The 23,488-nt window shown below is 34.2% G+C and overlaps 1 protein-coding gene across 1 annotated transcript; it reads right to left on the bottom strand.

Moving 5' to 3' along the window:
• Positions 1-13,803: 13,803 nt before the first annotated feature.
• Positions 13,804-16,451, bottom strand: LOC127793151 (protein FAR1-RELATED SEQUENCE 3-like). The gene is made up of 6 exons (XM_052323934.1): positions 16,439-16,451; positions 16,218-16,342; positions 15,653-15,800; positions 14,816-15,284; positions 14,231-14,720; positions 13,804-13,923 (listed from the first exon to the last, which is right to left on the bottom strand). Exons 1-6 carry the CDS (start codon positions 16,449-16,451, stop codon positions 13,804-13,806), a joined length of 1,365 nt encoding a protein of 454 aa, XP_052179894.1.
• Positions 16,452-23,488: the final 7,037 nt, after the last annotated feature.

The following is a 23,488-nucleotide window of genomic DNA, read 5'->3' as shown; positions in this document are numbered from 1 at the left end:
AAAACAACATTTTTGCATGGAGATTTAGAGGAGAAAATTTACATGACACAACCTGCTGGATATATTGACTCAAATAAGCCTGAGCATGTCTGTTTACTGAAAAAATCCTTTTATGGCTTAAAACAATCCCCAAGACAATGGTATAAAAAGTTTGATAATTTTGTCTTAGGGATTGGTTTTGTAAGGAGTCAATATGATAACTGTTTCTATTTTATTCTCTCCAATGTCCCTATTTATCTGTTGTTATATGTAGATGACATTCTATTAATCAGTAAGTCTAAGTCTAAGATAAGTGAATTGAAACAGATGTTAAACACAAGCTTTGACATGAAAGACTTAGGGTCAGGTAAGAAAATTTTGGGAATGACAATAAAAAGGGATAGAGGAAATTTCAGCTTAAAAGTTCATCAAAATGACTATTTAATAAAAGCTGTTAAAAGGTTTGGCATGCACAATTGCAAGCCAATAAGTGTTCCATTAGCTGGACATTTTGCCTTAACTAAATCTCAATGCCCATCGTCCAACTCTGAAATCATTAAAATGGAAAATGTTCCATATGCTAATGGAATTTGAACTATTATGTATGTTATGATTAGTACTAGGCCTGATCTAGCCTATGTTATATATCATCCCTTAGTAGATTCATGTCCAACCTAGGTAAACCTCATTGGGATGCTCTTAAATATTTATTAAGATATATACATGGATCTGTTGATGTTAGATTAATTTACAAGAAAAGATTTAATATTCTTGATCTTGTTGGGTATGTTGATTCTGACTTTGCAGGGGATAGAGACACCCGAAAGTCCACTACTGCTCTATATTTCACCTTAGGTGGAAATTGCATCAGCTGGAAGTCATAGCTGCAACCTCTAGTTGCTCTGTCTTCCACTGAGGCTGAGTATGTAGCAGTGACTGATGCAGTGAAGGAGGCTGTTTGGCTTCAAGGTATACTTTGGGAAATTCACCTGCTTCAAGGTAAGGCTGAGGTGTATTCAGATAGTCAAAGTGCGATTCACTTGACTAGAAATCTAGTCTACCATGAACACACAAAGCACTTGGATGTCAGGTATCATTATGTTAGAGATTTAGTTGTTAATGGCACTATTTTTATACTAAAAGTGCCTACAGAAAATAACCCAGCGGATATGGGTACAAAGTTGCTAAATGCAACTAAGTTCAAGCATTGCTTGGACCTGTTGCATGTGGATATTGGTTGATCTTATCAACCAGAGCTATGAAGGAGAGGATTGTAACATGCTGCACTTTGTCATGAAGTCTGGATTCCCTTTCTGTTTGGTGCTTCAAGGTGGAGATTGTTGGCTGTGAAGCTCCAAACGAAGTCGTTGCCCTTAGCTGGTTGGAAGGCTACGTGCAGCAACCGCATGCTGCCATTTGGCAGCTGCTGGATGGCTGCACATGGCAACCATCAGATGTCTTCAGCTGGCGCCTGATCTTGCCCTTTCCTTTGCCCGATCATCTCCTACTCATCTGTCATTTTTTGTTAGAATAATCAATCGTGCTTGCACGATTGAATCCCAGCCTTTCATCCATGCTTTATGATCGTTCATCCGAGCCATTCATCATTGCTTTTAATCCTGCCCCTCGGGATGTGAGCCAGCACAGTGATCTGAGACGAAATTGACAAAAGCAAAGGTGAAAGAAAAAGATTGAGAAGAGGCGAGAGCCTTCGTCTTCGGGGCTAGGGTTTTGGTTTGGTTTCTCTGTTCTTCATACTCTGTAAATCCTGTATAGCTTTGTTTAATTTTTATATGGTTTGATAGGGTTGCCTCTAATATGTTTTTAAGTGATTATTTGGCGTTTTTGTTTTCTCGAACCATTGTTTGTATCGAGGGTTTTGTGAGGACTTCTTATGGGTGTAATCTTGGATTTATCTCATAGTGTAGTGAGCTCTTCTCTCTCGAGCTCAACATGGACGTAGCCTCGTTTAGAGGTGAACCACGGTAAATCTCTCGTGTCTCGTTTTTCAATTTCGTTTCTATTTATTGTGCTGTGTTTATTTTTCTACTTCCAGTTTTGTTCTTCAATCATCAGTGATTGAAATACAGGGAAAAACCCTAAGGTTTTCTCTCTAGTTCCCAACAAGAATAATGGAGAAATTACCTATACTATGCCATTAAATTTTCTTTTCCTTCGGTTGCGTTATTTTTTACTGTTGACTAGTTAGAAAATGATAAAAATGGGGTAAATTTCAATTTTTATAAGATTTTTTTAAATTTAATTTGACATTAGTTTTTTTTATTTATAATTGATGTAATTTTGATTATTTGTAATAGAGGGCTTTTGTTGATTGTATTGTTGATTCATGTATATGTGATTAATTTGAAATGTATTTTGTACCTATACAAAAAGTTGTGGGAAAATGGTAACCATATATATATATATTTTATATTAATACCTTACTTGTCCCATAAAAATTATTATCCAACTTAATTTAGAGGTGTGTTCCTTCCGGCCCAAAAGGGGGTGGTCGGATGTGAGCTTGCAACGACAATGAAGGTGATTTCGAAGAATGGCTGGTACTCGCAAGCATTTCGACGCTTAAGTAAGTAAGAGAGAAAATTGGCATAGTATAGTTAAGCTCGAAGAAAACATACCTTGGCTTTTGATATAGCTGGTTTATATAGAAAAATGAGAAGTCCTCCTGCATGAGATGTTTACATCGGGTGATGCATGGTGATGATACTGGTTATCCGGCGCCTACAAGGTCTCCTGATAATGGTATGGTGTTGACAAGACTCATCAAATGCAGATGGAATCTACCATAAATGAGGATGGGATCTGGAACGAGCGTGGGAGTGTCTATAAGATAGTGGCAATGATGGTTTCTAAAGACTATCATAGGGTCAAGATCGGGCCATGAGTTGAGGCGTGGCCGAGATTGGACTGTAGGCCAAGATGAAGCTAGACTGGGCCAAGATTGATTTGGGTTGGTATAGTCCACAGCCCCCATGGTCGGATGTTCGAGAAGCGAGCATTTGAGCTAAAAAAGGGGGAGATAGGTGAATTTATTACTTATCCGAGCTTTGAAGCCAAACTGGTGTTAGGACCCTGCGGCCAGGATGGATGGCCAAGCTAAGGCTTCGAATACGCCTAAGGCCAAAGTCCAAACTGATGTGGGGTCGTGCCTAGGTGGGTGTAGGTCCTATAGGTTCCTTGAAGTCAGCTTGATCCCTATAATGAGGCGGCTCTCTTAAGGTTCTGACATACGACATGTGTAGTTTCAAGATTCGAGACATGGTTCAGGTGAGACTGAGGTGGCTCAAGGTCTACCGAAGCCTGTTTGATACCAGGCCTGATTAAGATGAGACTTACACGACTTGGGGTCTATTTCTGCCTATTTCAAGGTATGACTTGAGTGAGACCAAGGTTATTTGAGGTCTATTAGCGTTTGTTTGATATAGGGCAGAGTTAGGATGGGACTGAAGTTACTCAAGATCTATTTGTGCCTATTTGATACAAGGAATAGTTAGAATGAGACTGAGATTACTCGAGGTCTGTTGGTTCCTGTTAAAAGACATGACTTGAAGGAGACCGAGGTTACTCAAGGTCTATTGGTGCATGTTTGATACAAGACGTAGTTAGAATGGAACTGAGGTTACTCTAAGTCTGTTGGTACTTGTTTGATACAAGGCGTAGTTAGAATGGGACTGAGGTTACTCGAGGTCTGTTGGTGCCTATTAGAAGACATGACTTGAATAAAACCGAAGTTACTCAAGGTCTATTGGTGCCTGTTTGATACAAGGCATAATTTTGGACGAAATTAGGATAGACTCGAGGTTCGCTCGTTGAGATAAACTCGGGCGCTTGGAGCGGAGTAACCGTATCGCGGTCTAATACCCGGAGCACAATTGGGATCGAGGTGACTCTAGGTTTGGCTGTGCCGACCTGACCCCGGCCCTTATTTGATCCCAAGGATGGTATACGGCATGGCAAAAGATAGGCAAGGCCTCAAGGTCCGCCTGCAGGGGTAGACCTGGGCGCTTGGGGGCAGATTGACTGCATCGATTTGATATAAGAAGCATAGCTTGGCCCGAGGTGACTCGAGGTCCAACCATGCCAAACTGACCCCCACCTCTATTTGATCCCAAGAACGATAGACGACACAACCAAAGAGAGGTAAGGCCTCAAGGTTCGCCTACTAGGGTAGACCCAGGTGCTTGGGGGTGGACTAATTGCGTCGGTTTGATACACGGAGCATGGATTGGATTGAGATGACTCGAGGTTCAGCCGTGCTGAACTGACCCCACCCCTGTCTGATTTCAAAGACGATAGACGACACAACAAAAGAGAGGCAAAGCCTCAAGGTCCACCCGCCGGGGTACATAGGACAACTCAATGCACTGAAGTATAAAATTTTCGACATCTTGTCAATTTCAAATTTGCCAAGTCACTCATGGTAAAGATTTTTTTTTTTTGTTTTTCAAATTTAGTCTTTTTTGTATATGAGACCAAATGTCAAATGTTTTAATTATTGAGGAATCAAATGACATATTTATGTATTAAATCTAATATAATGTGACATCTTACGTGACATAAATAAAGGTTTTGTTTACTCTCAATCATAATAAGGATTTAAAACAATAATTTTTAATAATTAAGATACCGAATCTTGATATTTTGTACATTAATGATCAAACGTCATATTTCTAATTTTTAATAATAAGGAGCTGCATGATCATGATCATGATGTACACATCTGTTCCAATAATACATCACGTTCGCGATTCAGAAACAAATAGCCAAATTGCTAGAAATGACTTAGCCCTTTTTCTGTTTTAATTGATCTTCAATCATCTGACCTTTGATCACCTTGATAATACGTATAATAAATAATATAATGTTAACGCAGTCAACAAGGGAAACCAATGGAGAAATTAAATAAATATTACAATCTGGTTTAATTGCACCAGCCTTATTTTCCTTGGGCCTTTTCTGGCGCATAGATATACTGGGCCGTATTTCGCGCGATGCACGAGTTTTCTTGTAAATAGATAATAATGATATTTGAGTTATATTTTTTGTAGATATTATTAGTATTCATTTTTAATTTTTTGAAATAAATTTTTGCTTGGAATATATTATAGATTTTGTTAGCTTTGTAGATTAGTGTGAAATATTTTATGTTGTTTTATTTTGATTGTTTGATATTTTTTTTATACAATATATATTTTTTTAAATTTCAGTTTATATCATAATTGGATGATCTGTTTGGTTTCTTATTTTTTTTTAATAAGATTTGAATTGGGTTTGTTAAAATAAATCGTGTACTTTTTTTTTTAGTTATAGTTATGTGTGTGTGTGTTTTTTTTTTGGGTATAGTTTTTAGTTGTAGTTATAGTTATGTGTTGTTTTAGTTATGCATCATTTAATTTTTCATAGTAAGTGGATGTGTATGATTATGGTGTGACTATTAATATGTCTTTTGTTAATAGAGGTTGGCTTTTGTCTTGTCTTCGATCGGGTTAGGGTTTTTGGTGTGTTCTCTTTCTTATGCTTTGAAAATGTTTTGTATAGTTTTCGTTTGAGTTCTCTAGTTCTATAGGATTCGCTTCTAATCTGTATTTGTGATTATTGGGACATTTTGGTAGAGAACCATTGATGTACAGAGGGTATTTGTGAGGTATTTGAGAGTGTAATCTATGTTCTTCATTTTAGTGCAATGAGCTCTTCTCACAGAGCTCAACATGGACGTAGCTTTCTTTTTGGGGGTGAACCACGGTAAAAATCCTTGCCTCCTTTTGTTTTTCGTTTTTATTTGTGTGATACCCTAGAAGCCCTGAGAAGAATAGTATATATCGAGGATAGGTAAAGAAGGAAACAATACTAGTTGGATACCTTTTGGGCTAAATGCAAGCAAAGAACTCCAGGGTTAAGCGTGCTTGACCTGGGGTAATCCAAGGATGGGTGACCCTCCTAAAAAGTTCGCGTAGGCCCATCAGGGTAAGTTGTTCTGGAACTTCCTATCGCTCAATGCGGGATGTTACAAGTGGTATCGGAGTCGACCCCTGAGCCTCTGAGCGCGGTGGTGGGGCAAACCTTAGCGAGGATGCTGAGTCCCCAATGGGGGGTGCATGTGGGCACCTTAGGTGAATCCCACATATGCAAAGGGGGGGAGATCTGGGACCAGTTGTAAGGTAGCATGACGAGGATGTCATGTGCTCAAGGGGGGGAGAATGTAATACCCTGGGAGCCCTGAGGAGAATAGTATATATCGAGGATAGGTATGGAAGGAAACAATTCCAGCTGGATACCTTTTGGGCTGAATGTAGGAAAAGAACTCTAAAGTTAAGCGTGTTTGATCTGGGGTAATCCAAGGATGGGTGACCCTCTTAGGAAATTCGCGTAGGCCCATTAGGATAAGTTGTTCTGGACCTTCCTATTGCTCGATGCAGGATGTTATAGTTTGTGTGTGTATGATCATGCATGCTTCTAGCCTTGGCAATATTTAGTCTGTAATTGAATATATTTTGTTTACCCTAATGTTTTTGGATAATGCTTGACGGACAAACGGATTGACGCACGGGTTGACAAACCCGGTTTATGGCGAGATTTTAGTGTCAAAATCTCGCGATAACCTGGGGTTCAATTTTGAGTTCCTCGCACAGACTATATCCTTGTCCAAATTGAAAAATTAGGGTTTAGGTTGCCCGCTCTCTCTCTCTCTCTCTCTTACTCTCTCCGTCCTCACCCCCATTGCCGACGACTTTCTTTCTCTCTCTCTCTCGCTCGCTCTCCGTCCTCACCCCCCATTATCGACGACTCTCTTTCTCTCTCTCGCTCGCTCTCCGTCTTCACCCCCATTACCGACGACTCTCTTTCTCTCTCTCGCTCGCTTTCCGTCCTCACTCCCCATTGCCGATGACTCTCTTTCTCTCTCTCGCTCTCTCTCCGTCCTCACCGTCATGGGTTGTGAGGATATTGCTGACGGTAATCTCTCTCTTTCTGATTTCATGGGTTATTCCCCCATTACCGACAGTAATCTCTCTCTCTCTCTGATTTAGGGCTCTCGCTCGCTCTCCGTCCTCACTGTCATGGGTTGTAAAGACATTGCCGATGGTAATCTCTCTCTCTTTGATTTCACGGGCTATTCCCCCATTGCTGACGGTAATCTCTCTCTCTCTTTCTCTCTCTGATTTAGGGCTCTCGCGCGCTCTCCATCCTCATCGTCATAGGCTGTGAGGACATGGGGGATGTTAATCTCTCTCTCTCTCTCTCTGATTTAGGGCTCTCGCTCGCTCTCCGTCCTCACTGTCACGGGCTGTAAAGACATTGCCGATGGTAATCTCTCTCTCTGATTTCACTGGATGTTCCCCCATTGCCGACAGTAATCTCTCTCTCTCTGATTTAGGGTTTAGGTTGCACTATTTTACTCTCTGTTTTTACGTTTCTTGTATATTTTGATGTTTTTTTGTATATTTTTGTTCGAGAGGCTTGAACTGCCCTCTATGTTTTCTTTCTTTATTTCTTGTGGTTTTTGTATTCATTGATTTGGGTCTCGAAAACCTAGAGTTGGAGATCTGGGATTGGCATAAATTTGGGTAAATTTGAGGGCTTAATGGTGGGTAATGAAAATGGTTGGTTGTAAACCTATGCAGTGTTCTTGCACATACTTTTTTAGAGTCTTGATTACACAAATTCTATGCAGTGTTCTTGCACAAGTTAATTATGAATTATCTTTACCTCGATTATTCTTTACCTGGCATAGCTTTTCTCTGTCTCCAAGTTGTTGTGGTGATGCTTTTTTCAAATCTTTAGCTTAATCTTACAAAAAGGCAATTAAATCCACCCTAGATACTACACTTGTACCTAGATGGATTGAACTATGAGGGGGCAATGTGAATAGGATAAACCTTTCCTAAGAGAAACCAAGACTTCTGTTTTTATTGCTTTTTTCCTTCTCTCTTTGCGTGTTTGTATGCATGAGTGTGTTTGCTACACCTGTCTTTTAAAAGGATAAATTTATCTATTATGTTGTTACTAGGCCCTACTATTCTTGGATGGTATTTATTTATCTAGTTCTTTCTAGAGAGGATTGATTTGTAGTATTCTAACATATTTTAAATAGCATTCTAGTAATTAATTTTCTCAGTTTGGTCTGGGATAGTTGTGTTGTTATCTTATTTGATTATTTCTGGGTTACAGACTTGCAACTAATGCCCAAGCTAACAATTAGATGTAAATTTAAATATTTTAGTTAAGATGACGTCCAATTTAGAAATGGGTGAAGTTTCAATCAACTCTTCAACCTCGCATCAAGGAATCATGTGTTACCATGGTGTGCCTGTTTGGTGTTTGACTTCATGGACTAAATCTAATCCTGGAAGGAGATTCTTGCGATGTTGATTCTGGAAGATAATTTTTATTTTATAAATGAAATAATTGTTAATGATTTTCTTAAAATTGATTGTTGGATGGTTTGGTGGACAGGATGCTGATTGCAAATGGTTTCAATGGATCGATGATGAACGAACCAGTCATGAGAAAAAATTATGCGGAGTTTTGTTGGATAAGTTAAAACGTAACGAAAAGGATAATGATGAAAAGGACAGATTACTTCAAGAACAAGTGAGGGCTTTAGAAGAAAAAGCTTTAAGAAGAAAAAAAAAATATTAACGCTTCAAGAAGCGAACTTTCAGTTGAAAATAAAGCTTCATAATAAAGAAATGAAGTTTGTTAGGGTTCTAATAGTGTTATGATTGAGTTATTTTTTATTAATTGTATGGCTATCGAAAAACGATGGTAATAGAATTAGGTATTTGGCTTTAATGTAAAGGATAATCTATATTAGTAAAGATGTGCTCATTATGTGCAAGTTGTTTGTTTGTGTTTCAAGGACTTAAAATCATGATGAAATTTTGCTTGCTAGTGATTACATATTTGTGCCTTCATATGTGTTTACATAAAATATATCCATTCTATTGAGAAAAAATAATACGTCAATTATATTTATTTTTTGGTTCCTGAAATGATAAAATGATTGGAAATTTGGAATACCTTACCTAAAAACAATGGACATCTCAATTTCTCAAGTTAAAAAGTTATACTGTTGGGAATGTTCTGCAAAATATTTCAAAAAATTCATGCTTGCAGAGGGTAGTGCCAATTGAGGTTGAAACTATCTATATGTGAACATATACACTTGCTATGTGGACTAGCAAGAGATGAAATGGGATAATTGGCAACATTGGTATTTTACTTGTTTCTTATGTGGCCGAAGTGACATCTGTCCCTTAGTGCCAAGCTTGGCCTTGTCAACTACGTGGGTTAGGTTTGGCTTGGCCAATCTGTAGACTAGTCTTGGCCAATTTGTATTAAAAACGAAAAAAAATTATATAAACCAAATCAGTCTTATTCTGTCTAATTTTCAATCTAAATTTTTTGTAAATTCTAGTTCCGACTTAGTTCAATCTAAGGTGAGTCTGATGTAATCAACATTCATTAAAAATATTTACTTTTATAATCATTTACTCTCTCAATAATAATTGAGCTTTTCACAATAATTATTCAATGTGTTAGTGTATTTGTAAACGTTTTATATATCTACAACATAATATAAGATGTTAGTCAAATATATATTATTTACTTTTAAAATTAATAAATTCAATTGTCATGCTCAATTTACAATATAACAAGATAAAATATATCACGACACAAGAATAGTTTAGTTTAGTGCTTTATAAAGAGATTAATTTTATAATTTAAATTTGTAATTTTTTTAATTATAAAAGAATAACTTTTATCTAGGCAAAAATTAATTAAAATATAAAAGGGCATCTTTCAATTAAAAAATGAAAATAAAAACAGGAAAAACCAAAAGGAAAATACAAAAACTATAACCAAATACAAACAGGCACTTGGTCTCCCATGAAACACAACTGGTATGGTCCTTGTTTGGATGAAGTCAATAACAAGAATACAAACAAGGGCTTCACCTTCTCAAGACAATCAGGATTGGGTTCCCTGCTCTGATACCTGTAGTTCTGGGGTTTGGGGGAACAAAGACAATGCAGGGAGATGAGATGAGCTCCATGGCCTAGAATAGCAGACCGATCACAACCAAACAGAATCAATCTGTTACCTAATTTCCACTGGTGGCCAATGGCTCACCTATTGGACCATTTTGTACTTTGAAAAAGGATTAGACCTGCATATTTAAGTATACCAAGAGGCTAGAACTGAATCTCAAGGCTGTTCCTTTGAAGCTAAAGTAACTTGTTTTGAATATTTGGATAGGACACCACTTAGCACAGCTTTCTCCTTGATTTTTAACTTGTATCATCGGCCATACAAGAATGAAAACCAGAAATGAAAAATCCCGCTGAGGAAAAAGTAAAATAGAAATGAAGAAGCACAAGATAGCACGAATTTCTGCATCAAAACAGGCCCTACTATAAATTCAATCATGCAGACAAACATACAAAAAACACATTTACATTAGAGTAAATGAGATCAGTAACATTAAAGGAGTAAATGGGTTCTCAATTTTAAATGAGGTTAAATGAGATCAGTAACATCCTGAAATAGAATGAAAATATATCATGATCAACATGCCACAGTAGAAATCTAAACTCTTAGAATGCAGTTCAGGTTTCTTTAGAGGCTTAATTCCAATAAAATTTCCTTTCTGGTCCACATATGATGTCTACACTCTACCATGCATCCATTCCATTCAATTTTTAACACTACAATAACTCACAAAAATAAACACACAAAAAAAAGGCGAAGTGCTCTGTAATAAATTCAAATTCACCAAAACCAATAATAAGATATGGTAGAATCTGATGCATTTGCCTTTCAAGAGGTTAACTTATAGAACCTATCTTGTTCTATCTATTTATAAAGCAGCATATGTAACGTCTCGTTTTCCGAACGCATTATAACTCTGGACAATTTTGGGATAATTTTTTTTTTTTTATACTACTAAAACTAAGACTAAACCATATCATTGCTTTTATCCATCCCAAAATTTCTATTTATCTATCTCCAAGGAGAATCATCATAAACATTAAATGTGGAAGCTAGAATCGAACCTAATATCATAACATTAATAAAAAATCAGTTCTTACATCACGAGAACATAAATTTCTCAACATGACTTAATCATAAGTTCTCAACTAACATTAACTCTAAATAGGGTTTTACATCATCATTTCTCAAACATTTACAATTCGAAGTAGCAAAACTTAAATACATGAGCAACATAACATACGTTCAATTGATTATACAACTCATTATGCACTTTGCTAAGTGCTATTACATGCCTCATTCATCCTCGTTTCTGCTACTATCTTCATCTGGAACGTTTGAATATTCCAGGGCAAAGCCCAGGTTAGATGATGAATCATCTAAGTAAGGATACAAAACATTTACTGCTCATGTATGTATGCAATGCACATAACATCATAACTCTCATGTTTGGGTCGATTGCACCTTAGGATTACCCGCCATTTTTTTCAGTCTTCTTTCCAAACTGAGGTGTATGGGTGCACCCTTGGCAAAGTAACAGAGCCAGTATCTAATCCCAAACCCATGCAACGTATGACAGTGAATCTCATCATGCTCATATGCATACTTTGTCATCAATACATGTAAATGCAATCCACATGACATGTTCACATCAAGACATGACAACATGATGAAAATATTTACATAAAATCAGGTTTTGGTAGAACCACTTACAAGACATTTTCATAAATTAAATCCAGTTGAATAGTATCACTTACCTTGCAAAAAGATAATTTTGCCCCTAACATAATTTTGCCTAAAAATTCGCGTCGGACTTCCAATCATACTCAATTATGAACCTTGACGTATCCTGGACATCATAATTACTTAAAAAAATCAGATTTATAATTTTCTCTAATTTTCCTAATTTCTCCCATTTTCTTCTATTATTTTCTCCAGATTATGAAATAAATAGTTTCTCATAAAATTTTCTTAATTTCTCTTCACAATAATTCCTAAAACACTATTTCTAAGCCCCATAAATTTTCTCATAATTTTCAGAATTCATATTCTATTTATTTCTCATTTTCTCTTTGATTTTCAAGAATCTATTGTCTCAAAAATTCATAATAAATACCAATTATGCATTTCTCTTCCAATTTCATCATAAAAAATTCTAAAATATCATTCTCATATTTTTAAAAAATTTCAAGAAATTTTTTGAAGATAACTCACATTTCCACAGAGCGATTTAGTATTCTTTTATATTGCGACGAAACCTCGATTTGCACATCCAACAACACCTTCTATCATAAATTTTCACACAAACTACTAAACCCAGCCTATAGGATTTTTCTAGAAATTTTTTGGTATTTTTCTCTCTCTCTCTCTATTTTTTTTCTTTCTCATTTTCAAATCTCTTTCACTCTCAAATCTTTCTTTCAACCTTTCTCATTATAATTTAAGTCCTCAAACCTTTCAAGTTTCCTTTATTTATAAGAGGTTGAATTAAACTTAACATAATTGTAGTGACTCACTATCTTTAATTATTTTGTCACATTTTTTAATTATTTTTCACTAAATCTCACTAAAAATCTTTAATTATTTATCCACACCTTACTTTGTCTCCCACATTTCTCAATTATTTCACCCATTATTTTTTATTATTTGTCCACACCTTACTTTGTCTCTCACATTTCTCAATTATTTCACTCATCATCTTTAATTATTTTGTCATCTTTCTTAATTATTTTCCACTAAATCTCACTCATAATCTTTAATTATTTCTCCACACCCTACTTTGTCTCCAACATTTCTTAATTATTTCACTCATTATTTTTGATTATTTGTCCACACCTTAATTTATCTCCCACATTTCTCAATTATTTCACCCATCATCTTTAATTATTTTGTCATATTTCTTAATTATTTTCCACTAAATCTTACTCATAATCTTTAATTATTTGTCCACACCCTACTTTGTCTTCAACATTTCTTAATTATTTCACTCATTATCTTTGATTATTTTTCCACACCTTAATTTGTCTCCCACATTTCTCAATTATTTCACCCATCATCTTTAATTATTTTGTCATATTTCTTAATTATTTTTCACTAAATATCACTCATAATCTTTAATTATTTGTCCACACCCTACTTTGTCTCCAACATTTCTCAATTATTTCACTCACTATCTTTAATTATTTTGTCACCTTAATTATTTTTCACTAAATCTTCTTCTAAATAGATTATTTTTTTATTTAATTCATTAATTTTAAACCTATTTTCTTAGCCTACTAATTAGCCCATTTTCTTAGCCTTTTATTTTTTTTCAACTTAGCCTACTAACTTTAAGCTCACTTACTTAGTCTTTATTTTTCTAATTTAGCCCACTAACTCTAACCCCATTTACTTAGTCTTTATTTTTCCAACTTAGCCCACTAGCTCTAAACCCATTAATTTTTTTTCAATTATAATCTCTAATTGATGTTAAAAATAAAAAAATTAATTATTATTATTATCAAAATACTAGGATATTATAGCATATCTAATTAACAAATTGCATCAGCAGTCAACTTAACAAATTGCAGAATTTATTTTTGTACTTGTTTTATTGTGCATTTAGTTGTATCAAATTTACCCAAGAAGCAGTATCAAAGCTTAACAACCATTTCAAACAAAAACTAATATGAAACTTACCAGTTCAAAGAAGTTAATAACTTGTTTGTAACCGAGGATTTTTCAACAAATTGAGGTTGTCCCCAACATACAAGTTGAAAACTTAAAAATTAATAGGTTCATTATTTGCAACTACCAAAAACAGGGTAACCTACCTCAAAATTCTGGTGGGTTGTCATCGGGCTGTAGATGGGGCAGATATATTGGCATACAAGGATGACCCGTGCGAGAGGTAGGCACCATAGACACTCCGTGAGCAGCATTCCAAGAGACTAACTGTAAAAAGATGCATGTATATCAACCTAAAAGACAATGCGAAAACATTTTGACCCAAATTTTATCTAACAACTTACCATCAATTGTTGTGAGTGGGAGATTGGGGGAAGCGCTTGATACTATGCATCTTGTGAAAAAGTTTGATTGAAAGCTTGAGCATCTTCAACAATGTTTTGACTCGGGGCATTGGCTTTGTTTGATTTTGAGGATCCCACCGAGACATCAAACGAAAATAATTGTCATTAAAATGTATTATTCAATCACAACATTTTGCCTTGAAGCAAGAAAAAATATATAAAACCCATACCTTAGCTTTCTTTGTATGTGTTTCCAATGGACCTTTCTTGCGAAGCTTCCTAGGGGCTCCCTTTCTCTGGGAGCATATCAGATCCATTAGTTGCTTGCTTGAAGCTGTTGCTGTCTCTCCACAACTATGAACTTGTTCCTGCACACTATGTTGAGCATATATATTACCACCATAGCTTGGATTTGCATTGGATATGCTCAATGCATTCAATTGAGATTGGATCCACTCCATAGTTGTTTGGGTTTGTTCTTCGGCATCTGCTACCTTGTCTGCTACCTTGGCAAATGCACTGCATAGTTGATCGTATCTTAATTGGCTAGGCGTATTAATCCAACCATTGTAATTGATCTTCACCCTCATGTAGCATCTACTAACATCTCGCCTCCATCGCTGTAAGATATATCTCTCAAGAATTGATCTGACACCATTTTGGATCAATACTGTGCCAGCATGTCTACAAATTATTCCCTTAAACTCGAACATGTGACAACTGCAAACAATATCACAGTTGTCTTTCTCAAAAAAAATCAAAAAAAAATTTCCTTCACTCTTTCATCAATTATGATATCTTCTCGCACATCATACCTCATACCAAGCGGTCCCTCTTCGGTAAACACAATCAAGCAATAAATCTTCCCAGTTAGCTCTTCTTGAAACTCTTTGAATTTTGCGATTGTGTATACTTCTTGAAATTGTTTCTCAATGGCCAACCTCGATACACATGGGACCATCTGAGAAAAAGACCTTACGTCGGCCTGAAACTCCTTTTCAACTTTACACCTCATTGCCCACTCATATTGTTCAACAAATTGCTTCAATGAGGTTTTTGAGTGTACATATCCATCAAAGAATGCGTTCATACCCTCACTTCGCTGCGTTGTTGACATTCTTGCCCAAAAACTAGTTTTCACAAAATATGGGACCCATCGACATCTTTCTTTGTAAAGTCTAGACAACCAATCATTGTCATGTAGTGCATATTTCTCAATGAAGATATTCCAAGCCTGCTCGAATTCTTCAGGACTCTGTGATTCATACACCACCTCATGTACGCCTGAATTAAAGAATATATGGCTTATAGCTATGGTTACCAAAATTTTCAGGTAACTTCTTTAATATATGCCACAGACACCATCTATGCTTTGTGTTAGGGAAGACTATCTCAATAGCATTTTGCATAGCCCCTATCTTGATTAGTGATTATTCCTGCAGGCGCCTGATCCTCCATACACTCAAGCCATGTCCTAAACAACCACACAAAAGTCCTGATGTACTCGTTGGAAATAATACCACATCCAAACAGTTTCAATTGTCCGTGGTGATTTACGCCAACAAATGGAGCAAACGGCATGTCGTACCTATTGGTCAAGTATGTGGTGTCAAATGTGACAACATCGTCGAATTCCTTAAATGCTTATCTACACCTATTATCAGCCCAAAAGACATTCTTCAATCTGCCATCTTCATCCAAATCCACACTAAAGTAAAAACCCAGGCAAAAGGCTTGCATCTTCGAAAAATAAGCTTGAATAGCAGTAGCATCTCCTTCACCAAGTCTTAACCTCCTCACCTGATCAATGTAATTTCTTCAATCATTTTTCACAAATGTCAGGTTCTCATATCCACCAGCTTCAACAACAGTTGAGTTATAACTTTTATGTAATGGAATTCCAACTATATCAATAACTTCAAGCTGCCGCTTGACATGTTCACTTAATTGTCTGTTGCATCGATATAACCTAGATTTGGTTGGACTTGTTTTATGGTTATGCTCAAGATGGACAATGGTTATTCGCCATGTTCCTAAAACGTCTGAACATGCTGCTATCCTAGCTTTACACCCTAACTAAACAGTTGGTTGAGGATTTAGAGAGGTGCTAGCTTTAATATTTCTTTTTCCTTCTCGGCTACATGCATATCCCACATGGCAAGCATATCTTTTGTAAAATTCAAAAACGTCTTTCTCCTCATTGAACTTTATTCCAACCATAGGGACAAGATCACTCTCTTCTTCTAACGCAGTACACTCATTATCTTTGGTAATTTCCTCATTATTAACGAAAGTTTCCTCATTATCTTCGAATGATTCTGCAAGCACAATAGGATTTCCTTCTTCAAAAAAAAAAAAATATCATATCAGAATATAATGTTACATATATTATTGTTGGTTTCCTTCATATTAGAATATAATGAAAAAATCAAACATACCTATGTCACTCATTGTTGGTTTCTTTCATCTTCTAAAATAAAATTGATTGTCTTCTAAAATATGCAAATGCACTACACAATTTTAAAGACTGCATAAATATAAAAAATCCTTAACACTCCTAAGTCTTTTTAAGCATACCATTACAACTTGTATTAACAACAAACCAAGACAACCAAGCCCAAGCAATCTATCTCAACCATACCTTAGAAACAATTTATCAAGTTATGTCTATGCGTAATAATAATAGTAAGCACAAAAATTAATAGAAATGATAGGCTTTTTAAAAAAAAATGATTATAATAGGTAGCTATGCAGAGAGGTTTTCACAATTATTGCAACAAAGACATGGCATTGTTTTGTTTCAATAATTAACATGAGAAACAATACGAATGTTGGAACTAACCCAGTGAAATTAGGGCTTGCTGGTGGTGAACTCAGTTGTAGCTTGATATTATTAAAATTTCATAATTTTCTGTATCATTGAATCATGTGAGAAAAAGTGGGCCAATTCATCACCAACAGCAAGGGAATAATTAAGCATGCCAACAACGTAACCAGTTCAAGAGATTGATCAGGCAGCAGGAGGCAGACTCCATAAGATTGTAATAATAATCAATTTTAATTAGTCTTATCCAACTAGTCAAAACAATCGGGCAAGGCAGGGTTAATTACAGGCCTATATAAATAAATATATATATATATATATGGTCCAATTACATCTGCAGTGACCCAAACAATGCTTGGAATCAAATTATTTTTATAATCATTTATGCATATGTGGATTTGCCATATACAGATTCCCAGATACTCATTGTTCGAGCTTTAGGTGTCATGCATCAAACAAAAAACCTACAAAATATTAGAGAATGATTTTTTATAGGAAATAGTGTGTATAGTCGAGACAACAGATATGACTCAAGAACAGGTAACCTGCTACTTATGAATATTCAACTAAATCTGCACATCCAACATCTAGCTTTCCAGTAGATGATATGAGAATGTCTGTGAGTAGCCAAGTAATGCACATACAAAAGAAACATAATATCACTTGCATCATAAAAATACATAAAAACATAAAAATATCTCGAAAAATAGGCATTAGAGGCTGAAACATAAAAATATACAAGAAACATAAAAATATACCAATGTAAAAAATACAGAGACCTAGGGTTCTTGCTTTCGCCAGATATCAGACCTCGTCGCTAGCGACAGGAGGAGATGAGATCGGTTAAAAAATACACACACATAGAGAGAGAGAGAAAGAGAGCTCGTTGGCAGCAATGGGGTTCCAGACGGTGACGGTGACGACGGAGAGAGTAAGAGAGAGCGAGCGAGAGAGGGAGACGCCAACAGTTTCAATCGGTAAGAGAGAGTGTGAGAGAAAGTAAGAGAGTTGGACTGGAGAGTAAGAGAGAGAGTGTGAAAGATTGAGTAAGGCAAGAATGGGAGATTTCTTGTTTCAGTCGGTAAGAGAGAGAGTGTGAGAGATGCCGTGAGGATGTTGCTAAACTCTAACCATTGGCCGACGCATAGTGGCTGAGGATTGAAAAGTAATTGGGGGTTAAATTTTAATTTTCACTAAGGGTTAAACTTGTAATTTAAACCAAGTTTGTCAACCCGTGCGTCAATCCGTTCGTCCGTTAAGCATTATCCAATGTTTTTTTATTGTCTATTGGCAACACACAATGCGTGTTTTTTTTTTTTTTTTTTTGTCTTCCCAAGTTTTTTAAACTGACCATTTTTCGTGTTTTTCAATGCATAGTTATCAAATTGGGCCTGACCTGTTGGGTTGACCTAGTGTCTCGGTGATTCGAAAACAAAAATTTCTGGAATATATTTATTAATTTATTAATTTAGATGCTAGTGAAATTAATTTATCAATTTAGATGAATTTGACTTTTACCATATAATATATTTTTTATGATTTTTTTCCATTGCCGCATCAGGCAACGCGGGCAAAATTAAAGGGGACCTGGCCCAATGTGGGGTGTGGGACCCACACACCCATCCTCATCCCTTGCAAGTCAAGTCAAATAATATAAGAATTACCCAACACAGACAATATAACAGCGTCGATATTCTTTATGCATCATATGCAAGTCTGGCTTGGTTGGGGCAGTCATGGAGTCAAAATGACAAGTAAAACCGTATACTTTGAATCATTCCACGGCCACTTCTCTATATAGCCATGCTGAGAACATGCATGTCTCGGTAATTAAAATATTAAAAAATGAGGCCGTATAATTAAGATGCATAAATTAAGATCTGAACTTGAACTAGCTAGGAATTTTCATCAAGACCAATTAAGACAAGAACAGGAATATATGGAATCACCTTGCATTACTTATTATTCTCCAGATCTTCAGTTTCGAAATAAATGAATAGAAACAATAAATTATTAATGCACCATACAACAAGTAAGATGAATAGTTAATTGAGACATAAAATATTACAATCCTATCTAGTTTGCAACAGCCTTATCCCTTCGAATTTTCAAGCTTATTTTGTCGTGTATATATAGTTTAAGATGTGGATCATGAAACTATTAATGCCTGCTTTCTGCATTGGGTTTCTTATTATCAACTTGTGGCCACCCCGGATGGAGCCACAAATTTTGTGTTGGCAGGAGTTGGAGGCGCGACATAGCACGGCGGCCAGCAAAGCTTTTCTCGGTGATTGTGCTAGTGTTGCTCCCCCTAGGAATGGGAGGATTTGGCCCAAAAGATGGAGGTGGACTCTTTGCCAGAGACTACAAGTTGAGTTGATCCTTCATCATCTTCATTGCCCACTTGCAGTTGTATTCTTCTTCTTCTTCTTTCTCATCCAAAACCCTATTGCCTTCATTGAGATTTAGGATTACAAGGAAAAGCACAGCTAAAATGGCAAAGAAAATGTGGAGAGATCTCATTTTTAATTAATTTTAAAAGTAAGGATATACCAAAATAAAAGCGACTGATTGAAGAGAGATGGAGAATGGGTTTAAGGAAGTGGGATATATTTATACTCAAAAATAGCTGACACCTTATGTGGGTTGGGGGGGGGGGGGGGAGGGAAATGACTTCAAAATTTCTTCTTCCTCGTTTGGGAAGATAGATTTTTGACTGTTGACAGACAAGACAAATTGTTGATAGGGTTGAGAGATTGAATGGGCTGAAAAAGAAAAAAATTGACCTTAATTTCCTTTTGAAAGTCTTGCGTAGAATTTCTGTTTGAAAGTCACTTGAGAGCTAACATACCCAGTATTGATTAGTGAAATTATTTTTGTTGCTTTATTTTTCTCTAATTTGCAACTTATATACTGCATTTCCAAAGCGTGTAGTTCATAACACAATTTGACAAGATTTTATTACAGATGAAATTTCTCAAGCAACTAACATATACACGGACTCCTAGCTATCTCAAGTTTTGTTGAATGATTCTACTCCTTTTTGGTTTTCTTTTTCCCTTTATTCTCTCAAACAAATTACAATTATAGTTTGTACTTAATTTGTGCAAATAACAATCAATATGTGGGTGTGGCTCATTCAACCCAAATTATAAACACAAACTACTCACATCACAGGCAAAAGGAAAATAATAAAAAATAAATACGGCAACAACCAGATTTAGATTTCTATAAAGGAGTTGAGGGATGTTGTTAATAACCATTCATGGTATTATAGTTTAATTATTGTGTTAATTATAATTTATTCCTATTAGAAAATAAAAATTTCAATTTGACACCAGTCCTTAAGAAGACTAGGAAGAGAAAATCTAACCTTTTATGTGGTTTTTTTCTACATTTATTGTGTTATTTTGATTATAATATTTATGGTTGGATTTTTATTGAATTGGATTTGTTGGATGCATATTTTTAAATTCAAATTAATTAACTTATGAATACTAAAGCAATTATATAATGTGTTCAAAATGTACTATCTCAGGAACAATTGTAATTATGTAGTTATACATTTAACTAAGCATATATAATTTTTTTATTATTATGTTTTTTGCACGTTTATTTAAGAAAAATTAAATGTATTTAGGAAGCATAAAATGAAAAAATAAAAATAAAAAATATTTTCCTTTTTTATTCTTATCTGTTATTAAAGAGATTAATATATACCTTTTTATGTATTTATTTTTGCAAGATGTAATATTTGACCTATTCTGAAAATTGTTAGTATTGTCTAAACCTTGTTTACTACAAAGATTACCAACAAAAAGGTCAAACTCATCCTCAAAGCCATCGTCAAAACCTAAACTCAAAGTCGTTTGTATAGAGAATTCCTGCTGTTTGAACGATTCAACTTGTGTTTTGTTTTCCCATTCAATTCCGCAGATTTGACTTAAAAGGAAATTAAGAACCTTCTTAAATCTGCCCAATTATATGACAAAATATTTTTGTTGTGTCATAAACAAAAATTAAAAAAAAAAGTCTAAAAGCCCAAAATATTGTTTTGGGCTAAAAGACGTAAATTTTTCATACACGGGTGGATCCCACACAAACACGCAAATTAGATAATTCTGACATCTAAAATTTTTTCTAAATATTTTAAGAAAATAATAGATAATTATCAATAAAGTATTCTAATTCTAAAAGCATTTCATAATATTAGGATAAACAATCATTCATAAGAAATTTCATCATAAAAAATGGCAAGATAAATATCATCTATAAAAGATAGATGTTATCTATAACAAATATAGTCTCAGCTATAGACTAAGACTAATAAAGATAAGCATTATCTGTAAAAATCTTAATCCCATATTAATTAAGATTTTAGTGACGTTTTGATTATAAATTAAAATTCAGTGACTTTTTTATATTTTAGTGTAAAGTTTAATGACCATTTATGATATTTACTCAAAAAATAATAATAATGGCATATATAGGAAAATATGTATGGATTTCATGAATATTTTAAAAAGAAGAATAAAATATATTAGAAAGGGCGTTTGAATTTAGGCAGGTGGACTGGTGGGGTAGACGCGGAAATTCAATTCAGTCAAAATGGAGTGTTCGTCGCTCATGCATGCATGTAATCCAGCGGCCGATCCATTCCAAGAAAGCTCAACAAATTAATATACATTTTCTTTTACCTTTTTTATTTTATAATTGCTCCCAAAATTGTGGCAAATAGATAATTATTAATATACATGTATACAGATAAAGTTGTTTGAGATTTTAAAAATAATTATCGACTGCTTTGTGCGTTATTCTTGGAACAACACAAAACATAGCAAGTTGCAACACATAGCACAGCAAGAGCCCATAGCTCAGACTTGTAGATGTTAAGATTAAAGTGCTAATCCTTAATAAGAAGGAAAGGAAAAAAATTTCAAAACAAGCACGAAGAACACACGAGATTTATAATGGTTCACTCTCAATGTGCATGAGAGTTACATCCAGTTGCTGTCGTTGCAAGATTTTGCCCTATAACCAAATTAGAGATTACAAGAGAATGCACCCTAACGCTCTCTAAGAACCACCCTAATATAAGAAAAATTAGGATAACAAAAACTATATATGTGAAAACTCAAAACTGCCCTTATTCACTATAAAAAAATTGATTTTTAGCGGCGATTTTTTTGCGACGGTTCATAAAACTGCCGCAAAAAATGAAATTTTGCGGCGATTTGTAAACCGCCGCAAAATACTATTTTAGCGGCGATTTTTTTAACATTTTGCGGTGGTTTTGAAAAACCGTCGCAAAATTCATTAAAACATTCAATTTTGCGGTGGTTTTCAAAAATCGTCGCTAAATTTAGAAAATAATTAAATAATTAAAAAATAAAATTGAATTTAGCAGCGATTTTTGAGAAACCGCCACTTAATTAAAAAATAATTAAATAGTTTAAAATTAAAATTAAATTAACATTTGCGGCGGTTTTGAAAATCGCTGCAAAATTCATCAAAAAATTTAATTTAGCGACGGTTTTGCAAAACAGTCGCTAAATTAAAAAAATAATTAAATAATTTATAATTAAAATTAAATTAACATTTGCGACGGTTTTTAAAAACCGTCGCAAAATTCATTAAAAAAATTTAATTTAGAGGCGATTTTTCAAAATCGCCGCTAAATTAAAAAAATAATTAAATAATTCACAATTAAAATTAAATTAACATTTGCGGCGATTTTTAAAAAACTTAAAATTAAAATTAAATAATTCAAAATTAAAATTAAATTGAATTAAATTAATAAAAAGAAATATAAAATCTTAAAAAGAAATTTAAAATTTGATTTAAATTAATTACAAAATCTTTATATATATAAAAGTAGGATAGTCTTGAAAAAAGAAATTTCCCCCCAAAACTTGCATTAATGATTTGCAATTAGTACTTATTATATTAATATTTTACATTTTGTAATTTGCATTAATAATTTAAAATTTTCAATTGCTTTGAAATAATAAGTAGTAATAAAATTTTCCCTCAAAACTTGCATTATTGATTTGCATTTAGTACTTATTGCATTAATAATTTACATTTTGTAATTTTCATCTTTATATATATAAAAATATGATAGTCTTGAAAAAAGAAATTTCCTCCCAAAACTTGCATTAATGATTTGTAATTAATACTTATTGTATTCATAATTTACATTTTGTAATTTACATTAATAATTTAAAATTTTCAATTGCTTTGAAATAATAAATAGTAATAAAATTTTTCCCCAAAACTTGCATTAATGATTTGCATTTAGTACTTATTGCATTAATAATTTACATTTTGTAATTTGCATCTTTATATATATAAAAGTAGGATAGTCTTGAAAAAAGAAATTTTCCTCCAAAACTTGCATTAATGATTTACAATTAATACTTATTGCATTAATAATTTGCATTAATAATTTAAATCTTTCAATTACTTTGAAATAATAAGTAGTAATAAAATTTTCCTCCAAAACTTGCATTAATGATTTGCGTTTAATACGCATTAATAATTTACATTTTATAATTTGCATTAATAATTTAAATATTTCAATTGTTTTGAAATAATATGTACTAATTATTGTAAAATTAATTATAAATTTTAAATATACGAGTTTTTCAATGCTAATTGTTTT

This window comes from Diospyros lotus, unplaced genomic scaffold, assembly GCF_014633365.1.
Source record: "Diospyros lotus cultivar Yz01 unplaced genomic scaffold, ASM1463336v1 superscaf1, whole genome shotgun sequence".
NCBI classification, from domain to species: Eukaryota; Viridiplantae; Streptophyta; class Magnoliopsida; order Ericales; family Ebenaceae; genus Diospyros; species Diospyros lotus.
Note: the sequence above shows the minus strand (reverse complement) of the source record. Positions and strands in the feature narration are given on the sequence as shown.